At 43.3% G+C, this 26,564-nt stretch overlaps 1 protein-coding gene across 4 annotated transcripts in view; it reads left to right on the top strand.

Moving 5' to 3' along the window:
- Positions 1–26,564, top strand: part of Rasgef1b (RasGEF domain family member 1B) — a 525,136-nt gene that overhangs the window by 160,813 nt on the left and 337,759 nt on the right. For 3 of the 4 annotated variants that reach the window (XM_052735442.1, XM_052735440.1, XM_052735441.1), the window contains one exon: positions 14,128–14,181. The exons of the other annotated variant lie outside the window; for it this stretch is intronic. In XM_052735442.1, coding sequence (XP_052591402.1) covers positions 14,128–14,181 — 54 coding nt within the window. The remainder of the gene's footprint in view (positions 1–14,127; positions 14,182–26,564) is intronic. 4 annotated transcript variants of the gene reach the window in all.

Below are 26,564 nucleotides of genomic sequence, written 5' to 3'. Positions count from 1 at the left end.
GCTTCCTTGCCCAAGGCTGTCAGTGGTTTCATCCCCCCTCTCCTGAGCACACATACCTGGGCTGGAGACTCCAGGACTTTTACCCCCCACCTCCCAGCTCGAAATGCTGTGGTATCAATGTATCTGGTTGTTTCATCTGACTGACTTTTAGTTTTGTTTTTTTTTTTTAAGTTGAAAGTTTTTTTTTTCTGTATTTTATCTTTTCCTACAGAAAAGATTATGCTTTTATGGAGGGAGAAGTAAAGAAGTCCTTTGAATGTGTTTTGCTAAGTGTCTCAGACTTTTGGACACTGTGAGTGTGAGTGTGTTTATGTGTCTGTTGAGAATGTTCATCTGTGTCATTTGCTTTTTTTCTCAGGTATTTATAGTGCCAGTCCTCTTCATGCACCTTAACCAGGAGCATAAGCATTACTAGTATATAATAATCCAAAGATCATTTGAGGAAGAGAGAGCCAATGTCTCCTCCCTGATCTTAGTCATTTGCTCTTCTGTCACTCAGGACTCAATTAAATCGTAGCTTACCCTTTATCTCCACCGCCTCCATTATGTGCTCTGGTACATAGATCTATTCCTGTAAATCGGCATCTGTGACTTCTGTGGAACATGTGCTTGGAGACAGAGTTAGATAAGATGTCTAGAATTCTCAGAAATCATCATAGTAGCTGTTGTTACCGAGAACACATCGTGCTAAGTCCTAGAAACCCCTCAGGATGGTACTGCTGTGAGTTTACAGCCAGGGAGCTCAGGCTCAGAGAACTGAAGTTTGAGCCTTTGTCCACATGCCGGGGGTGAGGGATGGGGGTAGGGGGGTAGAGCAGGGATTTGAGTCTGCTACCCTTCCATTAAGCTACCCTGTTCCAGGGAGGGAATCCTTCCGGCCTACTCACGTTTTCATGTAAACATCTTCTAAAAGAAGGCTAGAAAGTTGCGTCTGGATGGACATTCAGAAGCACTGGCTTGTTTCTCTGCTCTTTGGAAAGCTGGTGGTGATGGTGTACAGGAGTAAACACGGAGAAGGAGCAGAGGGGAGATCGACAGACTAAGGAAATGGATCCTCTGTCCACCTCAAACTTATGAGGAGTCGGACACAGAACGTCTCCATGGGAAAAGGCACAGTCTTAGGGAGGAGGTGGAATCGGAGTGCCTGAGTTGGGGGAAAACTCTGCATCTTAGGGACTTGTGACTTTGGTCATAATTGGAAGGATGCACACTGTTTTCCAGGGGTATTGCTTGAGTTCTTGGGAGGTTTGCAGCCACATGCAGCGTTAGCAGCTGGTATTTCCTTGTGGGAACTGTTTTCTTTTCTTTGTTCTTCTTTCCTTTCTTTTCTGGCTTTACCTTGTGCCAGACCTGAACGTCTGTAGCTGTCAACCCGCGTCCAGCTCCTCCATAGCACAGTGGCAGAGTTCCAACTCCTTATGGCGATGAGTGTGAGGGTGTGTCTGCATGCAGGGGAATATTTATGGCTTTGTCAGCTGCTGGCACCACAGAAAAGGGCTGAAGATGGCCAAGGGTGTGTTAGCGGGTGATGAATGCTTATCAGGATGAGTTAGGGAGCCGCAGTACAGCCTCTTAGCAGTAGGCACATCCTAATGCAGAGCCTTCCCTAGAAATAAAAATTCTTGATTTAGCAGTAGTCTGGGGTCAAATGTAACCTAAAATGACAAATATTTACTGTTTACCTCAGAATGTCCTTTGGCCACTCACAGCTTTGACCTTTTCACTGAAGGTGTAGATGATGAAGAGCTTACACATTTCTTTCTACCTTGCTCTGATGTTGTGACTTACCTGACCATCACTCTGGCCTTTATGAGCACACTTATATCTGTGCACGTGAGACACAGTTAATAGTGTCAAGGCATGTACTGTTACTATAGACAACGTATTTGAAGGTATGTGATCATCTATTCATTAGCCCTCTAGGTGGCCAGGAAAATGCTTGCCGTGCTCCTTGGAAGTAGGAATGCACTGACTTAAGCCAGGTTACAGAAATCACTGATGGAACCTGGCCTGCCTGGACCCAGGTTTTTTGATTCCCAGATCTAAAGCCAAGGTGAACAAACATATGCCTCATGCCTATTTTTGTATGGGGTATGAGGCAAGTGTGATTTTGACATTTTTAAATAATTTGAGAAAAGAAAGAAAAATGTTATTTCATACCATGCTTAGACTCCTTAGCATGGTGGAGAGGGTGTCTGAACTGGCTTATCCCAGTCATCAGATCGGTGAATACCCTAACTGTCATCATAGAGCCTTTCTCCAGTAACTGATGAAAGCAGATTCAGAGATCCACAGCCAAACACCAGGCCTAGCTCCAGGAGTCCAGTCAAGGAGAGAAAAGAGGAATTCTATGAGCAAGGGGCATTAAGATCATGATGGGGAGACTTACAGTGACAACTGAACCAAACTAGTGGGAACTCATGAAATTTAGATCAGTGGCTGTGGAACCTGCATGGGACTGGACTAGGCCCCCTGTATAGCAAGACAGTTGTGTAGCATGATCTGCTTGGGGGGCCCCTTGGCAGTAGGATCAGAATCCATCCCTGGTGCATGAGCAGGCCTTTTGGAGCCCACTTCTATGATGGGACACTTTGCACAGCCTTGGGGCAGGGGGAGGAGCTTGGACCTGCCTCTACTAAATGTACCTTCCCATGGGAGGCCTTACTTTCTCGTAGAAGGGAATGGGGGGTGGGTTGGGAGGGGGAGGCTGGGGGTGGGTAGGAGGAGGGAAGAGGGGAATCTTTGGTATATAAAACGAATAAAATTTTTTTTTCTTAATGAAAGAAAGAAAACTATATTAGAATATAGCCACGCTTCCTCATTTGCATACAGTGTACAAGCCCTTTCAGGCTGTAGTGGCATAGCTAAGCAGATGTGACAGAAACCTCATGGTTTTCAAAGCCTGGAAATTTACTGTCTTGTCCTTCACACTAGAAAATTGCCAACCACTAAAACAAAACGTCTCTGGTTCATAGTCCCTGTATTAGGTTGACCGCTCTGCTGGGAAATGTGCCACAAGCTGGGAGGGACTTAAAACAACAGAAATTCAACAGTTCTAGAGTTTCGAAGTGTCTAAAATCAAAGTGTTGTCATTCCCTCTGAAGCCCTGGGTGAAGTCTTCGTTGCCTGTGCCTGGCTCTGACCGTGGCCCACAGTGTTCCCTTGTGGCTGCACCGTGCCTGTCTTCTCAGCACGCACTTGTCTTCACTCATTTTACCTCTCTTGGCCTGCCTGCAATCTTCCTGTCTTTGTGAGGTCACCAATCATACTGGATTAGAACCTGCTTCCATGGCTTCCTCTTAATGATTTATTTATTTTTATTGCATGCGCGTTGGTATTTGGCCTGTATCTATGTCTGTATGAGGGTGTCAGACTCCTGAAGTTATGGACAGTGGTGAGCTGCCGTAGTGAGGTGTGGAATTGAACCCAGAGCCTCAGAAAGAGCAGCAAGTTCTCTAAGCCACCGAGCCACCTCTCCAGCGAGCAGCCTCATCTTAACTGCACTGCTTGCAAAGACTGTGTTCACATACAGTTGCATGGGCTAGAATGTCAGCATCTCTTTGGGAGGGGGTGGGATTTGACTCATAAGACTCTGTCCCATTATATTTTCCTTCAGTTCCCATTACCTTTCCTTCTTCCCCTGCCTACCTCTCTTGATGTTTCTTTCTCCCCTTTTGACTTCTGTTTCTTCCCTTACTCACTGTACACTTAACAAACATTTACCAAGTCTCCCCCTGCTTTCAACCATATACCCACCACTCTGTTAAACTGTAGAATAGAGAGGACAGTTAAGAATTTGCTCCTGGGATCCACAAGCTTACAGTCTGGTACAGATGATAAGTCACCTACCTGTAAGTTCTGCTAAAGGAATTTGTCTAAGTACAGTGAGATATAAAGGGTTTAAATCCCCAAATGATCCTTTAAAGTCATTGATGTGGTTAACCAAAAAGGGTAGACGGAAATATGCGTACTATTTGAGAAGATTCCTGCATATTCTTTATAGCTATCCTCTGCTTGTTCTTCTGTCCCCATTCCTTCAACCCCTTCTCCCTTCAGCACTTCTGATGCCAGGTGACTGTCCTCTGAGCTGGGAAGGACAATGGCTGGTGACACTGAACAGGGGATCTGAACTCTGGGCCCTCGGGCTTCGGTAGCAAACACTTTCCCTGCTGAGCCATCACCCCAGCCCCGCTTTTTGTGTGTTTGAAATGGATCTCATATTGTGCTCCAGTGATCCCGGAGTACAGTTCTCATCACAGAATCTACCCTAGGAATCCATGTGCTGCCGCTGTTCTAGGTTGTGGGTTGCACAGTCATTGGTTAAGGAAATTTTAGTATTAGCCTCCTCTGAAGGACAGCTGGGAAAGACACTCTTTTTTCTTTCTCCTTCCCATTCTGTGGGTTGTGTTTGCTCTGCTAATGGTTTCTTTTGTTGCACAGAAACTTAAATTTCATGTCACCCTGTCTGTTGATTTTGGGGACCAGTTCCTGTGCCCTTGGAATTCTGTTCATGAAGTTCTTTCTTACCCAGTATCTTGACAATTACGTTTTCCTCTAGCATTTTCATCTTTGGGAGTTTTAAATGAAGGCCTTTGACTGACTTTCCATTGACTTTTGTACAGATGAATGATCTGGATTTAATTTCATTCTTCTCAGGGTAGATTTTTTCTGTTTTGCTGGTATCATTAAATCAGTTATCTTTCTTTCCCTGTATGTTTTTTTTGCCATCTTTGTCAAAAATGAGGTGGTCATAGCTTTTTTGGTTTGCTTTTGGGACCTCTCGTCTGTTTCTTTGGTCTGTCTGTCTTTATCCAATGTCTTTGTCACTGTGTTCTGTCGTGTGGTACCAGGTGGTGTGGTAACTCCAGCTGTGTTCTTGAGGTTGTGGTGTTTGTTACCTACCCTTTGTGTTTCCATATGCATTCTTACATTGCTCTTTCTAGGCATGAGAACTATGAAATGGAATTTTGATGAGAATTGCATTGAATCTGTGGATTAAATTTGGAAGGTAGCCATTTTCATGGGATTAATTCCTTCAGTCAGTAACATGGATGTCTTTCCACCATCTAGTGTCTTTGATTTTCAATGCCTTAAACACACAAGTTTTTCTCATCTTGGTTAGGCTTATTCCTAGGCATTTTTTGGACTTATTGTGAATGAGATATTTTCCCCAGTTTCTTTCTGTGAGAGTTCATTGTTGGTACATAACAAGGCTTCTGTTTTGTAAAGTTGATTTTTTTTTATCCTACAATTATACTGTAAGTTGTGTATCTAAAAGTTTTCTAGTAAATTCTATAGTGTTTTTTAAGTATAGAATCACATTGTCTGCAACTAAGAATAGTTTGACTTTATCCTTTCCTATTTTTATCCTTTTTGTGCCCTTCTCTTGCCTAATTGCTTAGCTAAGGCTCTGAGCACTATATTTAAGAGTGATGGGTAGGCATTCTTGTCTCAATTCTGATTTTAGATGAAATGTTCTCAGTTTTCTCCATTTAATGCTGGCTATAGGTTTAGGGGCCAATATCTAGAATTACAAAGAAATACAAAAATTAAACATCAAGGAAATAAAACTGCTAATGAGATGAAGAGATAGTTTTCAAAGAAAGAAACATAAATGGACAATAACTATTATTTTTTCAAAATTATTTATTTATTTATTTACTTTTTGAGACAGGGTTTCTCTGTGTAGCTTTGGAGCCTGTCCTGGATCTCTCTGTGTAGACCAGGCTGGCCTCGAACTCTCAGAGATCTGCCTGGCTCTGCTTCCTGAGTGCTGGGATTAAAGTTGTGTACCACCACTGCCCGGTAACAGTAACTATTTTAATAAGTGTCCAACATCCATGGTTTCAAGGTTATGCAAAACAAAACTACTTTGAAATCCTCTTACTCCAACCAGAATGGCTATCATCAAGAAATCTGACCAAGAAAATTGGAAAGGTTGTGGATAACAAGGAATCCTTATTTGCTGTTGGTGAGAATACAAATTAATATCACCATTATGGTAATCACTTGGAGGTTCCTCAAAATATTAAAAATCTAACTACCATATGACCCAACTATTTTACTCTTGGGCATATGCACAAAGCATCTTCTACTCTTCACAGAGATGTCTACACATCCTTGTTTATTGCTGCTCTATCTGTGATAGGAGGAAATAGAACCAGCCCATATGTCCATCAACAGATGAGTGGCTAATGGAAATGTAGTACATACACATAGGGACTACTGTCATCCAGCTCTAGAGAAAACTGAAATACTGACATTTACAGGAAAATGAGTGGACCTGGAAAGTATAATATTGAGCAGGGTGACCCAAACTCAGAAAGAGAAAACTACATGTTCTCCTACATATTCAGATCATTGCCTATCGTGTATATATGTGAGTATAAGTGTGGGTATAGTTTAAAATTTAGAAAGGAGACCAAGAGAGGGTAATATTTAGAAGGAAGGAAGGATGAGATATAGGCAAAAAGACACAGGAGTCATGAAAAGGTTATATATAGCAATTTTTTTTCTAGTTTTAACTCCACCATAGGCTTTTGTTGTTGCTGTTGTTGTTATTGTTTGTTTTTCTTTTTTTGAAGTAGATAAATTTGGCTTTCTGGGTATTGCCATAGCAAGGACTACTTTTGTAGTTCAAATGAGTCATCATCCATTGAGACTGTGATTTTGAAGGTTGGCCTTGCTTTTTAATTCCGTTAGTGTAACAGGAATAGACATGACTAGTCACTGAATACACTTGTCACATTAGAAAAACTTTTGTTTTGTATTTTTTTTAGACTTGTTTTGAGGAAAAGGGCTTTGTAACCTGAATTTTTTCACTGTTTTCTTCTGTTTATAACAATGTCAAATTATTCTATCTTAGTGTTATTTAATATGTAAACTGTATCACTATCTATGAAGTGTGGTCTGGAAACAATATGTGCCATATTTTTCAGCATAGGAATAGATCCTAAGATTACAGGTTCTTGCGGCATCCATCACCTCTGCTAAGTACAGACTTGTAGGGTGATGATGGCATCCTGGGAGTGAGCTTTAACACACTCTCTACTCAACTGGGCCAGTAACAGTTGGATGAGATGGCCAGAACTCTACTCAGTGACATGAGTAGAGCTCAGTTGGTCACGAGTCTTGTTCTAGCTACTCCCGGGTATCAGGGTTTTGTCTTTATTCCAATATCTCCTCACAGACACCATCTATTCATAATCTGTATGCCTGCCTCTGAGGGATTCTTCCAGGACTGAGAAAAATCCAGGTGGCCATTGCAATCTGTACTTCCCCTATCAGTCCCCAGACTGCAGCCATGCTGTGTCCGCCATGATACACAGGTGGATAGTAGTTCCCATCAGCCCCCAGACTGCAGCCATGCTGTGTCTGCCATGATACACAGGTGGATGGTAGTCTCTATTGGGCCTCTGAGCTACAGCCATCCTGTGTCTGTCATGATACACAGGTAAATGGCCCCTGAATTGCAGCCATCCTGTGTCTGCCATGATTCTCAGGTGGTAGTTTCCATATAAACAGAAATCCAGAGCCATACATTTAATTATGGTGGGGGAAGAGAAGTGGTAAGAGAAACATTAAAGGAATTATGGTGCTGTCATGTTAATCCACAAGGTCAGAGGCACATGGGGGTGTTAAATATTTATTGAATGAATGAAAAAAGAATGACTTTTGGGTTTGGGGACTTTGCTGGCTACATAACTTATGCACATCTATCTTATCCCAGATGAATAGACATTATGCTTTGATTGAATGACCTATTAAGTATGTTTAGTTTTAAATGCAGACATAAATAGATTTGATCTTTCCATGGTTCGAATTTCCTCCCATCAGCTTTCCCTTAATTATCCACAAGTGTTCCAAGCCTTCATTAGCTAAATAGGATGCAGATGATGGTCATTAGTCTCGTATATAAATCCTGCTGGCATATTCAATGGCTTTTCACTTGGCTAATTGAAAATTTCGGTATTCATGGACTACAAGAAAACACTATAATTTTGTCATTTATTTGGAAGCATAATTTTTTTCCCTTTGGTTGATATTTATAATTACACAGTTAAAAAATAAATGTGAATGCTGAACTTTGCCTGAAGGGTATGCCATTTTTAAAGCATATATGTATTAATGTTAGTCTAAAGCATGAAAATAGAATGGAAATGTGTATTTTGTGAAGAGGCTCAAGGATCAGCTTACTAAGAAAGCATCCAAGTGGTATGTACTCTGGAGACCCATCTGTTTAAATGTAAGAGATTTCAAATGGTTAGTGATAAAAGTAGGCTCAATTCTGACATCCACCACCCAGTGAGAAATCATCCACCATGCCTGCAAAGTGCAGATGGGAGGCCTCAAATGGATGTGTTTTATTCAGGTATCATTCCCTTAAAAGGATCGTAGCTTTTGATTGTATTTGACCATTTATCAAAAGCAGCCTGCCTCTGCCTGGTGGCATCTAGCTAAGAGTAAAAAATACCCTTGCTCACAGACACACGTCTACATGCCGGGAATGGAATTCCATAATGCTGCCATTGCAGAGACCTGGGCTCCGAATACTTTATGTTTTATAATCCAACACCTGAGCTGTTCCAATTTCATTAAATAAGTATTAAATGTTTGCTGTTTTGAAAAGTATTTATGGATATTGGATGGCAGAAATAGTTCAGTGGCGGCAGAAGACAGTTTTCCAGTTTCCTTTTCCTAAGCCTAACTTAATGGAGATAAACAACACCGTGATAATTCTCAGACTTAAACCTTCACTTAAAGGGAAATATGAACCATGTGTCTCTTGTAGGTGTTTGGCCACTGCAGAACATTCCCAGCAGTGAGAATGGGTGAGCAGCTCACCTTCCATGGCTCTCTTTGCTCATGCTGGACTGGATGCCCATCATTTACTCATACTCCATCAGTGGTCTCTTTAACCAAGAACTAGCTAGGTTCATTTTTTTTAAATACCAAATCACCCTTTATTCTGGGTCTTTGTGACTACTGCCTATGTAGTTCTTTCTACAGATGATTATAAATGTTAACTTGGAGACAAGGCTATGCACTCTAGTCTTTAATTCCCATGTTAATGTGCTTCAGAGTCAAACAAAAAGCCGTTCTCTAATTGTCCCCTTTGTGGTCTAACTGTTGTGATGGTTAACATTGTTAACTTGACAGGGCAAATGGATGTCCTCATAAGTGACAGAGCATGATTTTGGGGATATTATCTGCAAGGACTAGTAAGCAAATCAGAAGACTGAGATCATCTGTCTTCAACAATGTGACCAGAGTTATGCAATCCATTAAGGGCCTGAATAGAACAAAAAGGTGATGAGCGCTCTCTCCCTCCCTTCCTCCCTCTCTTCCTCCCTCCCTCTCTCTCCCTCTCTCTCCCCCTTTGTCTCCTCCCTCCCTCTCTCTTCCCCCTCTCCCTCCTTCCCTCTCCCCCTCTCCCTCCTTCCTTCTTTCTCTTTCTGTCCATCTCTTTCAGTTGGGTCATCCATATTTTTCTCTTTTCAGACATAGAAGCTCCTGGTTCTTGGTTCTTTGGGCTCTAAAATTTATACTAAGACCCTCTCTTTTCCCCAAGGTTCTTAGGGGTCGCAGCCTTTGACCTCAGAATAGTAAACCATGGGCTCTGTAGTTCTCAGACTTTGGCTTCCTTAGTTGGTTTCCTAGTCCGAAGATGACATCTTGTGGTCTTCCTCACCCTTCCTAGTGCAACGTGTCAAACCACAGTGTCTTCTCATCTAGGTTTCGATGTAGCCTATCGGTTCTTTTCTGGAGAACCTACAATACACCTGTAAGAATTCTTTGTGCCTCCAAAGAGGATGAAAAGCTGACCACGCCACTCTCTTGAGTCTTCTTGTGTTAGCGGATGGAAGAAAGAAGTAGCTATCAATCATAATTATGGATTTCCAGATACTGTGCCCCATGAAAACAGGGTCCTCTTCTTCATATTAGCTAAGGTTCTCATGACCCTAAAGGAAAAAGGACATACACTTTCTCATTTCAGAGTGAATTGAAGGCCATGAGATCAAGGATCCATCGTAAGCTGCTAAATCATCTGTTAAGAAGGGGCAAGGGCTGGGGCTTAGGCTGCTGAGCAGGTGGTCCACTTGATTTTCTATCCAAGACACCATGAAAGACCAGCAATTGTTCACCTTTAAGAAGCCATGTTTAACTATAGTAAATAGGTTACAAGCGAGGTCCGTCCCAGGTAAAAGCATATGAAAACAGAGTATGCTATAGTAGGCTCAGCCACGTTCCACACAGACCTCCCTGATGCCGCCAGTTAAGTGCTCTCAGCTTGGGGATGGAAAGAGTCAGGTGGCCTAGCAAAACATGTTCCCTTTCTAGGGCAGCGCTTCATGTCCCCACGTTTGCGTGCATATCCGCTGTTTTGAGAGCTTCCTATGTGGTTGGCTGAGAGCTTTGCTGCACCTGCTCTGCTGCTCACTGCCATCTACTCCATCCTGTGACCCCCCATTCTGCACACACCAAGAATACACCCTTGCATGTAATTTCCATTTCACAGCTTGCTTTGTAGGGAATCTAACCTGTGACCTGCGTCTTCAGATCTTTTTCCTTCACCACGAGTGTCCAATGCCCTCATGACCTCAGTTTCTTTACTTTGCCAATCAAATCTGCTTTTGAATTCATTTTTTTTTTAAAGAAAAGAGTACCAAAAAAAAAAACCCTGCTTTGGGGGGTGGATCTGATAAATTTATTTCCTTTAAGGTATAAGAGACTAATGAAGTACAAGCATGAAATTTCCAGTGTCCTTTCCTGTAGTGTCGCCTGCACGTAATCGTCCCCCATGAGTTGACTGTCATGAGTCAAAGCCTAATGCTAAAAACAGAAATCCCATGAGAGAAATTTCAGGCATTGGCATATAAATACACAAGAGTAGGGCTTTACTTCCTAAGTGTATTTGGGTGAAACTACTTTAATTGTTGATGTATGATGCTGTCCACCCCACACAGGTCATCTCACTAATAAGGTCTGAGGCTGGGGGTTTTTTAAAAGACATTGCACTTGTGTAATGTGACAAACAGAGCATCATGCAAACTTTGGTGGAGGTGACTCATTAGGAGTTTCTCCTTTCGTAGAAAAATATTGATGCAATAATCAAGAAGGTCACAGAGTGAGGAGGTCACCATCCTTGGAGTCTTTCGTTTTCAGTAATTAAGCCGAGCATGTTATGGGAAGGCTCAGAAAGCCCACCCAAAGCCATTCACAATGGTTGCAATTAGGAAACTGGATGCCAGTTAAAGTCTTTTGAAGGGAATGAAATGAAGTTGACCAAGCGTATAAGTAAAATCTCCTTAGAAAATAGCTAAATTAAGGCTATGGACTATCATTGATCCATGCCATTCCTCTTTTATACTCATTCTAGGTATTAAGACTTTACTATGCATTGTCCTTTGGCTCAAGGGTTTCTACAAATACAACATTTATAGCTGGTCATATCATTTTGTGTGTGTGAAGCTACTTTTGCCCATTTTAGACTCCTTTTTTCCTCTGAATGCATTTCTCAAATCACCTGGGACTGTTCTAAAGAAATGGAAGGGTATTGTTTAATTTTGTGGGTCACTTCTCCTGGGGCTACAGCACTAATGTTTGAAGTTTCAGATATTCCTGGGGTCTTTAGGGATGGCTCAGTCTGTAATATGTTTGCTATACAGCCCAGAGAACTGAGTTTGAATTGCTAGCACCCATGTAAAATCTGGGTTCAGTGGTGCATGTCAGTGCTTGGTGGGGCTGAGCTAGGCATATATTTGCAGCTCATTGGCCAGCCCATTGTATGATATTTTGTTTATGTTCTGACAAATAAAGCTTTCCTGGAGATCAGAGGGCAGAGTTAGCTACTAGTTAGTTAACCATAGAAACCAGGCAGTGGTGGCACACACCTTTAATCCCAGAACTTGGGAGGAGGAAACAGGAAGATGAGGAGTTCAAGGCCACCCTAGGCTACACAAGATTGAAACAGTCTAAAAGAGAAACAGTGCTGGGCAGTGGTGGATCACACCTTTAATCCCAGCACCTGGGAGGCTCATGCCTTTGATTCCAGCACTAGGGAGGTGGAGACAGTAGTATAAGGTGGGTGGAGACAGGATCTAGCCCCCCATTCAGTTTGAGGATTTGTAGAGACAGGATCTCCCCCATTGAGTCTGAGGATTCGTAGAGGTAAGAAGTCTAGTGGCTGGCTGCTCTGATTCTCTCATCTCCAGGCAAGCTTTATTAGTCAGAACACAAACAAAACGTCATAAAACACTGGCCAGCTTAGCTAAACTGATGAGCTCCACGTTCAGAGAGACTTCATCTCAAAACATAACATGGTGACCAAACAAGGAAAACACCTGACCTCTGACCTCTGGATGCACATGCACCAGTGTGCACACACACCCAAACATGTGCACCCTCCACACATAAAAAGACGTATTCTAATTTGCTCTTCCTAGAATGTGTGTGTGTGTGTGTGTGTGTGTGTGTGTGTGTGTGTGTGTGTGTGTGTGTGTGAATGTGGATGTGGGTGGGTGGGTGTGATGGGCATGAGTACAGGCACAAGCCTGCCATAGCTCATGTATGGAGGTCACAGGGCAACTTTCAGAAGTCAGTTCTCTCCTCCTTCTGCTTTGGGATCTGAGTATTTCACTCCTCAGCTTGTGAGGTTGGTGCAACAAGCGCCTTTGCCCACAGAGCTATCCTGCCAGACCTGCTGGTGTATCTTAAACTTAGTTAAAGATGCTGTCATGGTCCTTGAGACTCCCCACGTGGAGTCTTTGGTAGCTGAAATATAGGCCTTCCCCAGATTCTGACTCCTACTTAGAATAGAGAATGACACAGGAATTCAGTGGTGGGCAGAGAAATTCTGCGACCAGACTTTTGTTTCCTGGGGGAAATATTTAGTTGTGCAACTCATGGAATTCAGGGTCGTGTCTCTAAGTCCTATTAGGCTTAACAAGTTGCTTCCAGCTGGGGGTGATTTTGTCTCCACAACATATTTAGTAATGTCTCAAGACAGGTTACAGTTAGAGTTGCAGCTGCCAGAGGGATGATATTAGCCCCAGGTAGATCAAATTCAAAAGTGCAGCAGGACATCCAGTGATGGGCAACATGCCCCTCTCCACTCTGCAACAGAGACTTATCTGCTCCTGGATGGTCAAAGACCTGATGTCGAAAATCCTGGCTTAGCTACATGAGTGGACAGTAGTCAATGCGTAAGTGCTAAATAAAGATGCGTTTTTCCATTATGTAGGAGTCATTCGCTTGTCTCCCTCTCCCTGAACTTCACTTTATAGTGTTATTACGTGGGAGTCTGCTTTCCCACAGAGACCTCCAGAAGGTGCTGTGGGATGAGACGCACAGCTGCTCTTCTGTTACCAATCTCGCATCTCTCCTATGCATATTCATTGGGCACTTTCTTTCCACTATTGACTACCTCAGAAGAACAGGACACAAAGGAGATTTAATCATTAAAAATGTGCATTTGTCTTATACTTAAAAAGTAGAGAAGATTATAACCTTGAGCCATTGGCGTGGCTAGCAATGGCCACACGTGTGTTTGTGGGTAGTTCAAGAGGAACAACCTTGTGTATAAATCCCCATGCAACACTGGATGCTTGAGAGCCTTGTAAGTGGCACATGGTGCCAAGAAAATACACATGCAAACAGGTATAGGCAAGAAGTCAAACCCTGGGAGAGGGAGTGTGGTAAAGGAAGTGGGAGGGAGACCCCAAGCCCTGGAACCACTGCTGGCAGACTCTCTTAGGAAAAGGCCCTGCTCCAGAGCTCAGGCTCACAGTGGGAGCCATTTGAAAGACATTATCATTTGACTCTTTTCTGTGAAATGAAGGTGAGAGCCATTTCCTCATTTGTCTGAAACAAATGGTCCAAACTGGGCATGGTGGTATTGGGAATGCTGAGAGACAGATGCATTTTAATGCAGAGACATCTGAGGCGACAGGAAAGATGGTCTAACCTGGGCATGGTGGCCTTGGGAATGCCGAGAGACAGATGCATGTTAATGCAGGGACATCCGAGGCAATGGGACACAAAGTGCACTTAGACCAGGAGCGGAAGGGAAGGTGGTGTCCTCCGCTCTGAAGGGCTCTGATGGTCGGTGTCCTTCCTATTTTGCAGGGCACCATTTTTAGCACACTGGCTGGTGAGAAGCCCTCATCTGACTACAAAAAGGTAAGAAGTGGGCGCGTGAGGGTTGCAGCACAGTGTCAGAGGACTGACTGCTTCAGGATTGGTGACATTTCATTGGAAAGCTGTGATCACTGAGGATGGTCTGATGGCACATTGTGAACAGCTTTTAGGGCATGGGATGCGAGTTTCATTTTAAGGATGTGGGGAAATCCATTGCTGTCTGACAGCATTTTGTTACAGAGAAACACTGACTTCATGTGCTTCCCTATCGCTGTTATCTGATATTTTATTATATAAGATGAGCACCAGGGGAGCTCAGGCCCACCATGTCGTCTGCACTGCAGGCCTCTACATCTTTGACTGTAAACATAAAGCTTGTAAAACGTAAGCTCAATGTGATAGCAAAATGACTTTGAATTTTGGAAGCTGGTCATACAGCATAAAAATCTGGTTTGGATTCACCACAGTCAGGTTTGAGAAAGCTGTCATGCTTTGCAAAAGGATTCGCTTCACCCGCATCTGATAGATCACGTCTGCAGTGCCTGCAGCCACGGCGTGGCTAATTCCTGGCTTTGAGGGCCAGGGGTCACTTTGATCCACCTCTTTAATCTCAGATTTAACTAGAACCTGTCCTTCTGGTAGAGGAGGAGAAGTGATTTCACAGACAGACAACTCAAATTCTTTAACACCATCATTGATAGGAAAAAGCAGGTGCATGAGGACGACCTACGCTTAATGTGTTACTTGGCATTTCGTATGATTTTATATCATGGCATTATGTGCTGTGTGGTTTCCATCTTTAATATTGCTCAATAAGGTAGAGGCATTTATCTTTAGGGGGAGTGTGAGGACCCACTCCCTTTTATCACTTTGATAGATTTTTTAAATGATTTACCTTTCCTGAGTTCTGCTGTGTTCACCTTATTCTCTACAGGAAGTTGCGAGCTGTTAGAGATGAGGACCGTGCATTATTTTTAGAACCATAGATCTCAGTGAACAAAGAGACTTTAGGGGATCGTTAGGTTCACCTTTTTCCCAGGGTGGGACTAGCTTTGATATTATTTATAGATGGACCTCTGTCCTCTACTGACAGTGACCTCTACGAGCATGGTTGTTCCCTAGTGAGACAAGTCAAAGAATTAAAATCATTTGACCTAGCCAGCACCTGCTGCCTATGATTCCTACCTGCTTATTTAAGTGTAGACCAGCCCACATGCTTTCTTTCGCATCTCCTCCCATCCCATTCCCAGGGTAATATTCTCCTTATCATTTCTGATAGGCCATTGATATGGTTGATTCCTATGAGCATGGGGTGTGGAGATGTGCTTTTGAAATGTGGCTCTATTACTTACTACTTACTTGGGTTGGTTATAAACTTTTGGTGCCGCACTTTCATAATCTGCAAAATGGGAATAGTCATTGTACGAATCTGATATAGTACATGAAATGATATGCATAAAGTACTTATAAAATGCCCAGCACACATTAGATTTTGTATTAACTATTGCAGCCATTGCGTTTATAGCATGTTATCTTTTTTTTTTTTGGTATTGTCTTTGTTATCAATGTGTAGAATTATGTATCATTCTCCAGATGTGGCACAGCTGGCATGAAGCATTAAGGGACTTCTCGCTCTCCATTTAGCATGCTTTGTTTATGTGCTGGAATGGCTACCCACTACACAGACACAATGAAGACATGAGCTATGATCAAAAGGGCAGCCATAGGCTTTCTTGCGTTTGTCTTTGTTGGATGGGTGTTTTGTTCCTTGGTTTCTGTTTCCTCCCTGGTCTTCTGGTTGGTGTGACCTGTGGCTGAGGAGGGGGTCAAGGGGTCTCTACTCTTGTTGGAGCTGGACTGCTGGTGGCCGGCAAGGCCTGTGGTTGAGCAGAGGGTCTTAGCCTGAGTTGGGGGGCTGGACTTCTGGCAGATTGTTTACTGGAGTCTTTATACAGGTGTGGGATTGGTGGAAAAAACCTTCCAGGAAACCCAGGGCTCTGAGAAACTTGCAGCAGTGAGAAACTGTTACCACCTCCCCTCCAGAGGGAAATGGAGCACACAGCACTTTTGCAAGCTGGCTGCTCACTGCTTGCCAGCTTTCTTGAGTGTGGTGCTGATGGTGCTAATAGTGTCAGATGTCATCACTTTGTACCCACAAGCCACATCCTTCTGTTGGCCGTGGGGTGTTTGCAATCCTTGCTCATGTCCTCCGGACATTCTTTTGCTGTAAATGTAGGGTGTTCTGTATGATCCTGCTCATTTAAAAATGATGATCAATCAAGCATATTTTATAATGTCATTTGGTTTATCAGTTCTCCCGTTTCTACACCACGCACAATCTGAGTAGTGGTCTTTTCTATGGTGGCACTCCCACCCATCTCAGTTAACAGTTGACCTCCAAGCACCAGTTATGTAAGATATATGTGGGGTACTCTCCGAACAAGTTACATCAGCACAGGGCCAGGTTGGGATAGAAGTGCATATCGATGTCGGTTTTGTGTTCCCAGCGATGTCTTACTCAGGATGTCCAGTGGACAGCTGGGCACGCTGTCTTATAACTCAGAAAGCATCCTGGGCTGGATCTATGGATGTGGGAGGAATAGGCACACAGAGAATGATTGAAAGAATGGGAAAATATAAGATCACCCTGGGAGGGTGTTGAATCGGAAATGAACGGGTTAAGCAGAGAATATTCAGGAGAAACTAACACCTGAGAGCTGTGAATTTTGAGGAACCAGAGCACCACAAAGGCTGGAAATGAGGAGAAAATGTGATGTGCCAGAAGCCAACTCACAAAGTTCCAAGCAGAAGAGGTAGGCATTCCTCTCAAAACTATTGCTGCAAAGTAAAATAACCACTATGCAGTGTCCATCGACTGTATTGACAGTGCCATAGGCCATTGATGGTTTTTCTGAGATCAAAAGGATGCTCATAAAAATCAGATCATGGTATGTGTACGATTGTGAGGGATGAGAAAATAGACACAGTAACACAGTCTTTGAAAGAATCGGTTACAAAAAGACAGAGATAAATAGTTGGGCCGGACCAGGTTATGGGGCCGAAGCTGTATACCTCAAAGCAGATGATTAAATGTGTTAAATACTGTCAGAGAGAAGACAATGAGCAGGCTAGAATAAGATCTCTCAACAAAGAGATGGAGGTGGGCGCGTCTCATTTGTAAGGCTACAGAGAAGACTGAGGGATTTGGCGTTCAAAGCACGGAATTAACCTTAGATAGATGGAGCCAGTGTGCTGCCCTCTGGTAACAGGGAAGAATAGAATTCATGTGGAAAAGGGAACTTGAAATGCAGCCATGTCCTTATATGGCTATGATCAATTTATTTACTTTTCTATGTGTGGAGCTGGTTGGGGGGGTTGTTCAGTCTCTTCGAGTCTGTAAAACTACATTGTGTATCCAGATGTAGAATAATTAGAAAAGCCCAGGATACTTTCTTGTTTTTGTTTTTCTGTCTTACAGACAGGGAGATTAAGAAGCACTTTGATGCATTATTAATACCAAGATATGCTCCTTTTCAGTTTAACAATTCTTGTGTGTCCTAGTGTTTTGCCTGCATGTATGTGTGTGTGTACCATGTATGTGTGTGTGTACCATGTATGCCCAATGCCCACAGGTGTTAGGAGAGAATGGCAGATCCCCTGGGACTAAAGTTACAGAAGGTTAGATTGTGCACCACCAGGTGGGTGCTGAGAAGGGAGTCTGAGAAGAGCAGTGAGTGCCTTTAACTACTGAGCCATCTCTCCAGCCCCATGATATACTACTTTTAAATAATAGTCTTGTCTATAGATGAACTTTGAATATAGGACCATTCATGTGACCAATAATCTCTAGGAAATATTGTCTATTCAAAGAATACCCATAATAAGAAAATCACTCAATAATGTAGCTCAAATTGTCAAATTTCTTCTGAGCTCAGGTTGCTCCCTGCCTGGAGGTCTTTTCTATGCTGGTGTTCCAGAGTACATACCCAAATATGAATTAATCTTTTCTACAACCTGGACATTCTTCTCTAATATCACCCCAGTTAATGGCTTCACCCTACCAAGTAGCAAGCCCAGTATTGGACCTGACGTCTACCTTTACTTCTCACATCCAGATAGCTGTCCAAGCCTATAAATACCACATTGAAATGTCCCTGGGATCTTTCCAACATCTCCCTTAACTCTTTACTCTTCCTTGGAAGGAGTGTAACAGCTCTCTCCTTGATCTTTCCTTGCGCCAAGTTTTCCCTTCTCTGCTCCACTTTCAATTTGTTATTAGAGTTATGTTCCAAAATAACAAACAGCAAATGTACCAGCTCATATCAAACCTTTACTTAAAAACATCTAAGTGACATAATGGGACCTATTATCATGCATAATTAATAAACACCAGTAAAGACATAAAAATAAGAACGTTTAAATAATCTAACAGATTTCAGTGTTACTCAGAATAAAACCCATACCACCCGCCAAGAAATCATTCCTGTTTCCAGTCACAAATCTCCCTGAGAAGTCATTCACATTTTCCCCAGTTCCCTTCACCGGACTCCAGGAGATGGCTGGAGTGTGGAGGCCTGGAACACACCGCTGCTGAATGTGAGCTCTGAGAGCTTAGTGATGCTTCTTCCTGAGGAGTTTCCTCTCCCTCTTACCTTTCTTAGAAACTTTGCTCCTCCATGGACAGACCCTTCATATCATGACTCCTGCGACCCAGTGTCTTTGATTTATCCAGGTGAGCTGGTTTTTATTGCCAGTTTGACATGGCCTAGAGTCATCTGGGGAGAGAGAACCTCAGTTGAGTAATGGCCCAGATCAGACTGGCCAGTGGCCGTATCTGTAAGAGATTAACTGACTATTGATATGAGAAAGCCTAGACCTCTGTGGGTGGCACCATCCCTAGGCATGTGGGTCTGTCTGGGCAGTATTAGACAGCTAGCTGAGGATTGTAGTGGGTAGCCATTCCAACTTTGACCTGGAAGTTCCAACCCCCATTGAGGCTTCGGTAATGGTCACGCCTACAAGGCGGGGCTGAGAGAGGACGCTGAAGACCCGAGTTCCAGATGCGGGGGCTTGCTTGGTTCCTGGACCCTGGACGTTGGAGGTAGACGGAGCAGAGTTCTCCAGAGAACACCGCCGGACTGTGCTACACCTTTCCCAGACCCTGCAACGTACCTATCCCTTCATTTGTAAGTTATGCTACTAAATAAACCTCCCTTTTAACTACGTGGAGTGGCCTTAATAATTTCACCAATAGAGGATGAGCCAGTGAGTGAGCAAGAAGCATTCCTCCATGGTTTCTGTCCTGACGTCCCTAAGTGATAGACTATGACCTGGCAGTATAAGTCAAGTAAACTCCTTCCTCCCCAAGTTGGTTTTGGTCAGAGTGTTTTGTCATAGCAAGAGTGAAAGAAAATTAGGGCACCAGGGAAGGCTGGAGCATTTACCTTTGGGGTACTTAACATGTTACAGTTGGTCTTAATATAGGTTGAGTAAGTATTGTGGCATCTAAAAATTAAATTTTGGAATATTTACACATATATAACACATGCATATCTTGGGGATGGAACACAAGATTAAATATAAATAATTCCTTTGTGTTTCTTATACACATAGCCTGAAGGGAGTTTTAGACCCATCACCTGAGGTCACATGTGGAATTTGCCTCCTGATCATCACAACAATCCTCCGAATGTTCCTGGATTTCAGGTTTTGAAACTAGAGATACTGAGACGGTGTGATATCTACCAATGCATAGCCTGTCAAATGCTTCCCATGTCCCTCGCTTTCCTCTGAAAACTTTGTGCATTACATGGATTATCTCATTTGATTATTGTAGCTGCTCTTTGAAGAAGGTACGCCATTTCTGTTTTATAGATGTACAAACCAAGGCCGGAGGCATGGAGAGCGTGCATGCAATCTTTCCAGTAGTAGGTGTTGGAGTCTGAATCCAGCAGTCTGGCGCCTGCACAGTGTGACTTTTAGTGTTTTACAACTTCTTCCTCCCCCTGGCTTTTAAAGATTTTTAATGGGTCCCACCACCCCCTACACTATTAGCTCCTGGAGAGAAGGAACAATGCTGGTTCTGTTAGGAACAGTAAAACAATGCCTGTCAGGTAGTAGGGCTCAGGAAAGTTCCTTTAGCAGATGGAGTCACTGTGCACATGCCTACCGAGGAGTGTGAGATCATTCTAGGACTGTGTGGTTCTAACAAACAAACTATTTTCTCCCTTTTTACTGGAGTTGAAAAAAGAATATTTATATTCAAGATTTATTTATTAAGGCCATTTTCTTTTGCACTAAAATACGGTGCTAGCCAATAGCTAGGGAGACTGATGTACTTAGGTGGCCAAAATTGGAAAGTTCCCCAAAGTCTGCCTTGTTATGGAGTTGGAAGAACCTTTGTTCTCTTAACTGTTAATTCAGAAAACCTAGAAATGCCTCGGAGGAAGTGTGTGCATTTGGCCACTTACTGTGGACTATTTATTGAGTCCTTCCTACTTTAAGGTACTTTTTATTGCTGACGTGTGAAGAAAAGTAAATGCGCTAACGTATGAAATGACTCACTCCAGGGTACATCCAAGTGCAGCTCAGATCTCAGGACAGGCCCACTTGTATTTTCCCTTGACAGCATCTCCACCCTGTGCTTTTTAATGCCCAAGAATGGTCCTCAGGCTGGCTCCTTGGTATCTTGTGCTGCCTAGTTTTTGTTATAGCTTTGTGTCTGATAGTTTCGTATCTCTCAGTCAAAGATATTTGGATCCTGTCATTTTGACTCAGTACTTTCTGTGAGGTTGGACATTCTGACCCAGTGCTGTTTAACTTACAGCCACGAGTTTGAACATAATGTACAAGAAAGATATACTTATCACCATTCCCAGGCTCATTCTGTCCCTGTGGCTCTCACCCTGGGGTACAGATCATAGAAGGCTAGAAATGATGGACAGGTATGGGTGATAGACAGGGCAAGGGTCAAGGATAGTTGAATCCCCAGGGTGAGTTGAGTATAGAGGTGTTTCACAAGTTACTGGGAAGTAAAAAAGAGTGAGTTTTCCAAGTTAGTATTAAAGTCGCTTTATCCTGTTCTTGTTTCTGTCTATCTGGGGTAATCTAGAGCCGCATCCAGAATCCTTACCTAGAGCACAGCACTAGGATTCTCAGGTTGAAATTTGCTTTTAAAATTTAGAAAGTGGGACTAGAGAGAGAGCTCAGTGGTTAAGAACACTGGCTGCCCTTTCAGAGGACCTGGACTCAGTTCTCAGCCCCCACAGAACTGCTCACAACTACCTGTAACTACAGCTCATGACGTGCTATAATTCCAGGGGCCCCACCATACTGTTCTGGCCTCTACAGGCTCTGCACACGTGTGGCGCACAGACACACATGCAAGCAAAACACCCACACTCATTAAATAAGTAAATAAAATAAATCTTTAAAAATAAGAGAAAATCTAGAAAGCATTTTGATGGTTTGTTATATGCCCTTTGGGCATATATTGGGGGTGGACTGTTTCTTTTTTTCTTCTTCTTTGTATGTCTCTGTACTTCTGGCAGTTTAACCTATGGAAACGATCATTTTAAAAGATTGCCTAGAAAATTTTGGTATATAAAAAAAACTAGTTTAATAGATAATTTAGAAAACTGTGTTATGTAAAACAGTACTTGTCTTGGGCTTGGGTGGTGACACATCCCTTTAATCCCAGGATTTAGCAGGCAGAGACAGGAGGATCCCTGTGAGTTGAAGGTTAGCTTCATCTATAAGGTGAGTTCCAGACCAGCCAGGGCACACAGTGATATCTGTCTCAACACAAACAAAAACCAAAAACCACACAAATTAAACCCTGAAGAGTATTGGCTTTGGCATGAGTGATAATATGAAGGACATCTACTACTTGGTCGTAGTAATTTTGTGAGATATTTGTGTCTGTGTTTTTCTCTTCCTTCAAATGCCATACTTTGACTTGGGGCCCTTCTACTGCCATTCAGAGCATGTAAGTGTGCAGAGAATGTGCCCGTACGGTTTCTAAGCTCACTGGAGGAAGTTTTACCTTTAATGCACAGTGATGATGTTTTAGTACGTTGACACTTTTCCTTCAGAAGGTGACTTAAGGTGGCAATGTGTTAGGCTAGTGGAAGCTCAAGCTTTTCATCAATACTGGAGAATGGGTTCCTAGGAAAAGACACAAGGTAATAATATTGACAGTCAAGATATTTATTCATGCTCAATTCTCCAACCTCTTAAAACTATATGGTATCTGTCTTTTTTGTTGTTCATATTTTTAAAATTTTTGCAATTATGATATAATTACATTTCTTCCTCCCTTTCCTCCCTCAAAACTCTCCCATATACCTTCCTTGCTCTCTTTCAAATTTGTGGCCTCTTTTTCCATTAATTGTTATTGCATACATAGCTGTCTATACATATATATTCCCAAATGTACACCTGCTCAGTCCGTATGTTATGTGTATGTTTGTAGGGCTGACTCTTGGGTATCGGATGACCGCTTGACACGCTCTTCACTGGGGAATACAATCCCTCCCATTCTTCGCAGTTCATGGTTACCTGTGGCCGTGTATGGTTGGGGCCTCCCTCGTGGGCTTTTCTCTGGCCACTTGGACGTGTCTGTTGGTATCTTCCTTGTTCAGCTTATGTTTTGGCAGTCATGCCAGTGAGACTTTATGGGTGTAGCTTCTAACATTGCCAGGAGACACAGTACCACAGAAAATTAATTGATCTTTGGACAACAAGAGAGAAACCATGCCTGGTCCCGGAAACCTAGCTAACTATTCAGTGCTGGCAAAGTCATGGTTCTAGGAGAACCCAAACCAGTATTTTACTAAACCGGCATAATCCCTAAAACAATTGAAACATTTGTCCTTAGACCCACAGATAAGTGTGGTCTTCACCCCTTATCAGGGAAACTTTTCTTTGCAGGAGAAGGAGACCACTGCCGAAAAGCACAACCAATCAAAATGCAGAGATGTGGACCCAGTGCCAGTAGATACATCTACAAAACAGTTTCGAACTAATTCATACCTAACATTGCAGAATAGGGAATGGAAAGATTGTTGGAAGCAGCATTTGTGATCTGATCAGGGATAGGAAAAGGGGGCTCCTTAGGGGGCGAGAGGGAGGTAAATACAGAAGGGAGTTAAATAGCAATAAGCATGTCTGATAAAGCTGTAAGAAGCCATGCTACCAACTATTTACATAAAAACCCAACTCTATAATACACACAATTCTGTGTGTAAATATACATAAACAGTTTTAATGAACTTTTCTCATCTGGATGACAATGTTCCCTCCAAGAGCAAAAGACCACCTAACAAAATCCCTGATACCAGACGTGAGAAGCCTTCTCTTGAATTGTCCAGCACTGTCCAAGAGACTCCCGTATCATACAGCCCGTTGCTGGCGCCCTTAGTTTGCCCCCAGAGGAAGAAGGCATGTCCCTGTTGCTGAAGACACCATGCACCTCAGGAACGGCCCAGAGAACTTGGAGCTGGAACTGACCTGAATGTCCGCTCCCTGAGTAGTAGCTTTTACTTTTACTGCCATGCAGGCTTCCAAAGGAGGGGAACAATCAAAATCCTACGTAACTATGATGCTTATAAACCTCAGCAATGGCCAGCATGGCACGGTAGCACTAAGGGTGCAGTACTGTCTTTCTGGCATCGATACAGTGTCTAACTGGCATCCATTGGATTCCACAAGCTGGCTGGATAGATTCTCACGACTCTCAGCCTCTTGGCAGAATTCTCAGGCTCATAGGTCACGATGACTTCTTCCCATGCCCTGAAAGAGGGCACGGGGATGAAGTCAGCCCCATCAGCATCTTGGAAATTCCTGAGTTCCCTTTTGGAATGACACAGTACCGTGTTCTGGAGCAGTTACAGCAAGGGGCGTCATTTCAAGTACATTTAAGTACCGTTTACTTTAAAAATAGTGTTTTGGGAAGCAGCAAAGGCTCATTTTTGGTAGAACACTGGCTTCACGGAGTTTCCATAGGGCTCTCTGCTGGGAACAGGATGCCCTGTGCAGGCTTCAAAGTTCTTCTCCCTTTCTAGCATGTAAACGCAGGTCCCCAGTTCATGGGCAGAAGGTTACATTGTTGCTGAGCAGAGGACAGCTCCTACATCATCCTTCCCCTGCTACCCCTCCCCTTCCCTTTCCTTTCTCCTTCCTGGCCCCTTCTCGGCAAGAAGATGCTCCTAGCAATATCTGGGATAAAAACAAAAACAAAAACCTGGCTCTGGATTCAGACGTCCTCCTTTCGGGTCCCACAGCCTGGTCTGGTTTGGGTTTTTACTGTTGAGGTTTTTTTGGTGGTTGTTCCACTTCGTTGAGGGTGGAAGGTGGGAGGGGCTGAGGTTCCCACAAGCTCTGGGGCCTTATCCTGTGACTGAGTTCCTCATCCACCACCCACAGTTCTACAGTGTTGCCTATTTTGTAGTCTCTATCCCCTCACTTGTCTTGTCTGTTAATTGAGAGAAATAACCATGTCCACCTATAGAATTGTTAAGATTGGATGTGTGAGTCCACATAAAGTTCTTAGAGTGGTGTCTTTGTAAGTAAGGGCCATTATTACACTGCTCCGGTGCTTGCTGGGAATAATTTGAGCCTTGCTGGCTCTGAATCTCTCTCTTTCTCTAGAAGACCAACAGTATCAGTGAAAGTGCTTACAACAGACTTGGGCCAGCGTCAGCATTTGGAAAAAAGCTAACTATAGTGGCACTGGAGAAAGTCTCAGATGGGCATATAGTTCTTAAGTATTCTAATTCCTAATCATCAGCATATATTCAAGGTCAGTCTTGTTCTCAGTTCAGCTCTGCAGATGCAGAGCATTTCTTAACAAATGATGCATAAAACCTTCCCGATGGTAGAAGGAGTGTACTTTGCTATCTCTTCAGCACTGCTCACACTTCTGAGCACACAGCCGACATTTAAACACTTGCTAATTCATAACTGTAGCATAGCATGATTGCTCCAAAGGCCTGAACTGAAAAAGAAGGGGAAGGAGGAGTCCGTTCCTTCTCTGCCAGAACCTCGAACATTCACAGACTAATTTTACCTGCTTAGAGAGATAGACTCAATTACCAAACAGCTCTCTCCCTCACATTGATATCGATTTATTCATCTTCTAAATGTTGACCCTTTTTAACCACTAGTGTTCTCATATGTTGTGGGAAAACCACTTGTTACTGTGGTCTTGGGTAAGTAGAGCCGATACTGTGGTCTGGCATGGCCTCTTCTCCTCATGAAAAGGAGGCCTTTCAGTGAGTGGAGGAGCTGGCCTGATGATAAAAGACACTAACGGGAGTGTTCCCTGCCAGTGCAGCAGCCATGTGGATAACTGTATGGGGTGGACACTGGCGGCGGATGCACAGAGTTCAGCACTGCATCCTTACGCTAAGAACACTTCATTCTTAAGCTTCTGATGAGGAAATTTTTGAAAGGAAGCGTTCATATATACTTAAGGTCAACCCAGCAAGTTATAGTTTACAGGAATAAAATTTCTTATAGAAAATAGTCTCATGATGCAAAGACCAGCACGATGTGTTCCTAAGCATTTCCGACCCCCAGGAAGAATCTAAGAGTAAACTGTAACTGTGAATTGGCCCTTTAATGAGAGCAAGTTTTATGTGGTATCATCAGAATCAAGTCAGCAGCATCACCTGGTGCCTTTTGGGGTGTGAGCACTTTCTTGGATGAGGCCTCTCTGCTCAGCACTCACTGTCGGCGCTGGAGGACAGCCATTGCTCTCTCCCAGTAGCTGTTGTCACCATCGGCTCAGGAGAAGCAGCAAGTTTAGCCTGAGGATTCTACGATATGCTCACCATCGGCCACAGCAGTGCCGCTGATCGGGGGATGGCAGCCGAGGGCAAATGCCTCGGAATACGTCCCCTCTGAGCTTTAATGATGGTGCTACAGCTGCATGGAAACAAGTTTCAAGAAGATGACTTCTGCAGCCCGTGTTTCAGACATAGCTGCCTGTGTAATGCACATTTTAAGCTATGTGGAAACAGTGGTAATTAACAGCACACACACACCCCTACACACACACACACACACACACACACACACACACACACACACATACACACACGGAAACATGGGTTTTTCTTGCAGCAATCCCCAACTGCCAAAATGACTTTAGCGTGGCAGCAACGACTGAACTTGCAAACTGGATGCGAACGGGGCGTTTCATGATTGTGCTATTGTGTAGTAGGTGACTGCTATAAACTGCGCTCTGTTTAGTTGCATAATTGCTAGCTTGATTTCATGTGTTTCTTTATCGGGCACTGAAGATATTATGGTGACCTTTTGGCTGGAAATTGCGTTACCTTTGTGAGGCAGAGTTTTTCTTCTAGGTTGCTGTATTATTGAGCCTCAAGAGTCCCAGCTCAACTCTCTCTCTTCCTCCCTCC

The sequence above is a fragment of the Peromyscus californicus genome, unplaced genomic scaffold (assembly GCF_007827085.1).
Source record: "Peromyscus californicus insignis strain IS unplaced genomic scaffold, ASM782708v3 Scaffold_13__1_contigs__length_99412109, whole genome shotgun sequence".
In the NCBI taxonomy this organism is placed as follows: Eukaryota; Metazoa; Chordata; class Mammalia; order Rodentia; family Cricetidae; genus Peromyscus; species Peromyscus californicus.
This window is presented reverse-complemented; position numbering and strand designations above follow the sequence as displayed.